General features: G+C 46.5%; 1 protein-coding gene across 3 annotated transcripts; it reads right to left on the reverse strand.

The window, feature by feature from the left end:
* Positions 1–1,284: 1,284 nt before the first annotated feature.
* Positions 1,285–6,019, reverse strand: LOC106808276 (homeobox protein MSH-B-like). 3 transcript variants are annotated; one of them, XM_014810922.1, is made up of 5 exons: positions 5,793–6,019; positions 5,324–5,459; positions 4,579–4,876; positions 3,656–3,867; positions 1,285–2,224 (listed from the first exon to the last, which is right to left on the reverse strand). In XM_014810922.1, exons 2-5 carry the CDS (start codon positions 5,432–5,434, stop codon positions 1,808–1,810), a joined length of 1,038 nt encoding a protein of 345 aa, XP_014666408.1. In that variant the 5' UTR covers positions 5,435–5,459; positions 5,793–6,019; the 3' UTR covers positions 1,285–1,807. The 3 variants fall into 3 exon arrangements, with proteins under 3 accessions (XP_014666408.1, XP_014666407.1, XP_014666406.1); XM_014810921.1 differs by having other exon boundaries at positions 5,324–5,585; XM_014810920.1 differs by lacking the exon at positions 5,793–6,019 and having other exon boundaries at positions 5,324–5,782.
* Positions 6,020–6,225: the final 206 nt, after the last annotated feature.

A 6,225-nucleotide genomic window follows, 5' to 3' on the forward strand; every position in this document is an offset into this window, starting at 1 on the left:
CTGCTTGATGAACGATGCGAGAGAGCGGGCGGTCATGCGTGCCTTCCCCGCATCTCTTCGTGTCGACAGATCCCCGCTCGTAACAACCCGCCATATCTACCCGTCGTCCATCCATCCGTCTGTCCGTGTGTCGCGGCCCATGTGCGCGCAACGTGCGGATGCTGCCGCATCTTCTGCATCATCATCAGTATTGAGCCAGGTTGCAATTTCCAAGATGAACGAGAGAGAGGGGGAGAGATAGATAGAGGGAGAGAACGAAAGACAGAGGCAGATAAAATACAGAGGGAGAGGAAAGAGGAAAAGAAGAGGGAGAAGGAGAGAGAGAGAGAGAGAGAGAGAGAGATGAGAGATGAGAGAGAGAGAGAGAGAGAAAGAGAGAGAGAGAAAAAGAGACTTTGCGCATGGAGAAGCGGAGAGCGAGCGAGCAAGAAATGGATAGGTAGGACGAGTTAAAGGGCCAAAGAGAAAGGGAGAGAGAGAGAGAGAGAGAGAGAGAAAGGGCGAGCGAACGAGGGAGAGGAAAAGAGAGAGAGAGATGGAGTGAGTGAGCGAGAGAGAGAGAGAGAGAGAGAGAGAGAGAGAGAGAGAGAGAGAGAGAGAGAGAGAGCGAGAGAAAGAGCGCGCGAACGAGAGATATTGCATTGCGAGAGCGCGGCGGTTAGACGGCGAAAAAAGACGCGGCGCACACGAGAGACAAACAAACACAGACGAACGCAAAAAATGACAACAAACATTCGTGAGGCGACGTGGTGGTGGGGGGGGGAGCATCGTGAGCGAGAGTGGTGTTGACGGCCAGCTCGGAATCTCATGTTTTGTCTCTTGTTGTCTGCGGTCGGTCACGTCGCAATAACAGTTATTATTACAATGAACCTCGTCTAGAAGTCATGATTAACATGTGCGCCTACATAAGTTACATTCACATACATATATACACACGCGCTAAGGCAGGCACGCACACTCACACACGCGCAGACACACACACAAGCGATGCGCACACACGCGCGCACACACATACTTACACGAACACACAATGAGACAAAAGACACACATACACACACTCACGCGCACGTGTGTGTAAGAGAACAGCAGTTGACATCTACGTATATAGATAGTTAGCACTTCCTCTCCTTCCGCTGTGTCTTCTCTCTCTCTCTCCCTCTCTCTCTCTCTCTCTCTCTCTCTCTCTCTCTCTCTCTCTCTCTTTCTCCCATGTGTGTGCGCGTGCGTATATGTACATGCCTAATCTAAAGAATGGAGGCAATATTATCGTAACAATTTCCTAGATACAATTATGATAAAATATGTTTTGTTTATTTAAAAAATGAACAAGATGTCAGGCAAGCACATTATGTACACATTCAGAAAATGTCTCACAATCTCTATGCATAGGCTATAATAATCATTTATCTTACAGAGACACTCGCTCGCAACATTGCAGTTTAAACCCCTAGTTACGAACAAACTAAATATACTTTATTGGAAATTACTAGACGACGGAGTTACTAAGCATGAACACGGGAGAAAGCAGTTGCTTTACAAGTAATAGCTCTACTACACGTTTACATAAACACAGAATGAAATATCGCCCGATAATATATTCTATTGCCTTCCTCATTATCGGCAGCATTGCTGTCAAAAGTCGTGCGCAAGGTCGTAGATTAAAATAAATCCGAGTTAGTTAAAACAGCGCATAAACTGTACACGGCAAGAGAAAAAAATTGTCACGGGACAACCTTAATTATTTTAACTCGGTGCAACAAACAGTGGGCACCTCGTGGTAAAAACTATACATCCTGCAACATTTTTGCTATACGGGAAACGTTGGACAGGGCCGGGAAATCCCGGGTCTAGGAGCCGCGAACGTCTGATAGCTAGGGTAATATATTCCACTAGACGGACTTGCATTGTTGAAAGAAGCCTGCAGCATTTGCGATTGGTTGACCATCGACTGCCGAATGTCTCCGCAAGGTGGCGTGCGCGCCATAAAAGTGGACTGCTGTTGAGGGGATCCTTGTGGATAACCGTACGCCATTTGCATTCCCATGGCGTTGGTGGTCGGGGGGTAGGCACCGGCGGGTGGGTAGGCGGCCATGGGTGGTGGCATCCCGGGCATTCCCGGGCCGTATCCCATCGCAGCGTAGGGCGAGCCACCCATCTCATTCTCTGCCTCTACTTGACTCATTCGCTTCCACTTCATGCGTCTGTTCTGAAACCACGTCTTCACCTATGTAACGAAAAATAAACTCTTGTTATGTGTGTGTGAGATAGAGAGAGAGAGAGAGAGAGAGAGAGATAGAAAGAGAGAGAGAAAGAGAGACAGATAGAAGGAACGAGAGTGAGCAAGAGAGAGATATAGAAAGAAAGAGAGAGAGAGAGAGCGAGAGAGACAGCGAGAGAGAGAGAGAGAGAGAGAGAGAGAGAGAGAAGAAAAAACCGACAGACAAAGAGGTGGAGAGAGTGGGAAAGCGTGGAGAGCGAGAGAGACCTTTAACGAAACCGCCGACATTTACACTGATAAGCAAAAAGCTGCGGCCGAGGGGCGTGCGGGTGTGTGCGCGGGGATATTTCGAGCCGTAAGTTGTCATTGCACGCAATGATCAGTAAGTATAGTGAGCTGCACACACACATGTAGCCGCGCCTGACAGCCATCTCTCATACCGCTAATCACCAAGCTGCCCGCAGCTCTTTGCTCCGCAATAAATTGCCAATCAGTAACATAATGTTCCGGATATAATTCAATCAGAATCACGATCACGCGTAACGCTATTTATACCCAATCTTTAGCGCTCGGATATATTTAGGTACGATGTTCTTGCTTCCACCACACGAGGGCACAATTAGCAATCGATTAGGTAAATGTTAAATTATTTTCGGCATGTATTAATTAACTTGGTTTCAAGCTGTATTTATTTTTAAAAGTAAAAAAAATAAATAATTTATAATTTATAACTAATAAACGTATAAGCAAATACAGGAGACACGCTTAATCAAAGGTGGGTGAATATTTCTATTGCTATCGGTTATCTATCAGTCTTTATCTGCGGGTAAACAACGGAGGCCATAAAGTAAGGAAAATAAATTTAACACGTAGAAAGCAGCGTGATTTCTGAGACTTTATCCGCCAGCCGAAGCCAGAAAAAAAAACACGAGTTATAATTATTATTATTATTATAATTCCTCTTATTCTTATTATTATTGTTGTTATTATCATTATCATTATCATTATCATTTCCAAAGTGGTTCATGGCATTAGCTGGTGGCTTCTGGGTTAACTGTGTCCGACTCCCAACCTGGGACATAGGGATTCAATCCAGAATTTTTCGCAAGATGTGTGCTGTTCCCAGTAGTGCGATTTTCTGCACTTCTTAATTTATTAATTTAATTTATTTATTTATTTGGTGGCCAGAGAGTTTCTTAAGGTTCTTTTCAAAACCATTCTTTATAGAGCCAAGGGCTCCAACCACCACTGGTACAATTCTCATCTTAGTATTCTACATCCTCCTAATTTCGATCTCCAGATCTTTGTATACTTGGTGAGTTTGTATCTTTCCTTCACCATGATGTCAGAATCATCTGGTACGGCTACATCAATCAACAGGCATAGTTTTTCATTATTATTAATATTATTATTATTATTATTATTATTATTATTCACCTGCGTGTCGGTCAGCTTTAGTTTGTCGGCGAACTCTGACCTCTCAGCAGCAGCCAGGTATTTCTGCAAGCGGAATTTCTTCTCCAACTCGTAGATCTGATCGTTAGTGAACGACGTCCTCGGTTTCTTCCTCTTACCGGAGCCGCTGAAGGCGCAGGAGGAGGTCGTAGTCTGCAGGGAGGTGATGGGAGTGGGAGGAGTCTGCGGGTCGTCTGCAAACGAATAATAAATATTAATAACAATTAATAATAATTAGCCTTCTCATGAATAACGAGGGCAACACGGTGATATTATATTCATTTGGGGAATTTTGTATCCCTTTACGCAAATAAACGTAATTTAGGTATAACTTTACATTTAATTATGCGTGCGCGTCTTCGCGGGGCCAGTATAATTATGCTACTGACGCGATAATGTTCTGTGGGGTTGCAGTCGTCCGACTATACACTGCATCTGTCGCAAGCCACCAAGCCTAGACGTCACCCGCAAGAGTTACTACTGCCGCAGTGTCTCCACATCCCCATGGGACATCCCAGCACTAGCATCATTTTCAATTTACGATAAGGGAGACTTGACAAGAGTGGCGATAAGAGATTGTCCAATACAAGGACTCGGGTCAGCATCCGAGAGGGCTGTTTTAAGTCCCTGGCGAGGTTGGGCGAGTGGGGCCAAACCTTTGGCCAGGAAATTATCCACTCCTATTTGAGATAACTAACGGGACTCTTTCTGTTTTTGGTCTGCTCTGTTCTATTTTGGTTACGTTATCGTGTTCGACAGTTACGGTTGTTAAAACAGATGCAAGCGCGCGTTGAAAATCGGGCTCATTTACCAGAGCCGTATATAGAGCGTCTATATACGGCTCTGTCATTTACGATCTTGCCGCGCCATCTATCGACCTAGATCATCACGAATCTTCGCCTTACCTCTATGCGGCGTGGTATTACTCGCGTCGTCCACAGCCACTCGCTTCGTCGACTGCATATCTTTCTGTTGCTCTGTCTTCTCATCCTCATCTCGCTCTCGCTTTGCCGACCACTGTGACGGCACCTCCCCCAGCTCCCTCTCTACGGCCGCAGGCAGGATGTACGGCTGGCCGCGGGAGTCGTGCGTATACACGATGTTCTCTTTATTGTCCTCGGCACCGTCGGCAACTCTATAGGCCCCCATCGTAGTGTAGATCTTTTCCAATGGCGGTGCCTTCTCCTGCGGATCCAGCTTTATCTAATAATCGACGAAATGCAAGATATTAACTGTCTTGATTGCATTTATAAACGCTGTCTACCCCCTATCTCACTCTTTTGGACACACATGCGCGCATACGCACATACACACGCGTGCGCACGGACGCACACGTGCGCGCGTGTACGCCTATATATACATATATAGCTAGCTCTCTTTCGCTTTTTTTATTCTCACTATTTCCCTCCCATATCTCTCTTTCCCTCCCTACCCCTCTCTCTGTCTCGCTCTCTCCCTCTCTCTCTCTCTCTCTCTCTCTCTCTCTCTCTCTCTCTGCTCTCTTCTCTCCTCTCTCTCTGCTTCTATCCTCTCTCTCTCTCTCTCTCTCTTTTTCTTTCTCTCTCTCTTGGTCTCTCTCTCTCTTTTTCTCTCTCTCTCTCTCTCTCTCTCTCTCTCTCTCTGTCAGTCTCAGTATAAAATATATCTTACCTGGGGCTTCATATCGGACGGGTTGTAGTAGTAAGCTGCATTAGGGTGGCTGTACATAGCGTTGTATTCCTGCACTCTCTGCATGAGGTTCGTCTTATCCAGTAGATTCATCGCCGGGTGACTGGCGCGCACCAGACTGTCGATAGAGAATGACTTAGATCTCTCCGTTTCCAACACCATCGCAGGTTGATACCACAAGCTCTCGTTCGTCGACACTGAGGTAGATTATCGTAGTGACTCGCTCTGCAGTCTGTCGATCCGTCTGTTGAGAGTAAGCTAATGTCGAGCTATACACGTATAATACTATGCGCGTACTGACTGGTTGGTGTCCTACGTGGTGTTTACGTGGTGATGCTACGATGTCGGTTCTTATAGCGTCAATGCAGTAGGCGACGAACGAACCGGACGTGGAAGGAAAACACACTCGCACCTGTTGAATTAACGTGATTAGCGTAGTCTATTGTCCTACCTGATTGCAGTAGGTGCTGTCCGTGTGGGCGCGCGTCGATGGGCCCTGGTTGTTATTTCTCTCGGGCCGTATTACCTCGTTGTTGTTCTCACAATCACTGCCGACTTTCCGCGTAAACAAAGAGCTCCCGTAGAACGCAACAACAGCCGCACAGCGATGGTGACAATGGCGGACGGAGCATAGCCAAACAAACGCGCTCGTTCCGGTTAGACGTGTCTCGTCATAGAATCGGCAGTGGTGGGTGCGCGTGTACACAAGCACATTCGCGGGGCAAGCCGTTGACTCGGCAACGAAGCCAGTTACAGCATCATCGGACGAACCCATTGTGTAACTAACAGGTGCAATTACCGCCACTCTATCCCCCTCGCTTTCCGGCTCCGTAGAAATCATACACTAATTTAGACGCGTTATGTATTTCTATGGCTGGTAAGCA

This window comes from Priapulus caudatus, unplaced genomic scaffold (genome assembly GCF_000485595.1).
Source record: "Priapulus caudatus unplaced genomic scaffold, Priapulus_caudatus-5.0.1 Scaffold264, whole genome shotgun sequence".
Classification (NCBI taxonomy): domain Eukaryota; kingdom Metazoa; phylum Priapulida; class Priapulimorpha; order Priapulimorphida; family Priapulidae; genus Priapulus; species Priapulus caudatus.

Excerpts from the sequence above, each read along its gene's own strand:
- LOC106808276 (XM_014810921.1), bottom strand. The coding sequence starts at position 5,503 with ATGGTGTTGGAAACGGAGAGATCTAAGTCATTCTCTATCGACAGTCTG. Across the intron at positions 4,877-5,323 it reads CGTCCGATATGAAGCCCCAG|ATAAAGCTGGATCCGCAGGA; the intron begins GTAAGATATATT and ends GTCGATTATTAG. Across the intron at positions 2,225-3,655 it reads TAAAGCTGACCGACACGCAG|GTGAAGACGTGGTTTCAGAA; the intron begins GTGAATAATAAT and ends TTCGTTACATAG.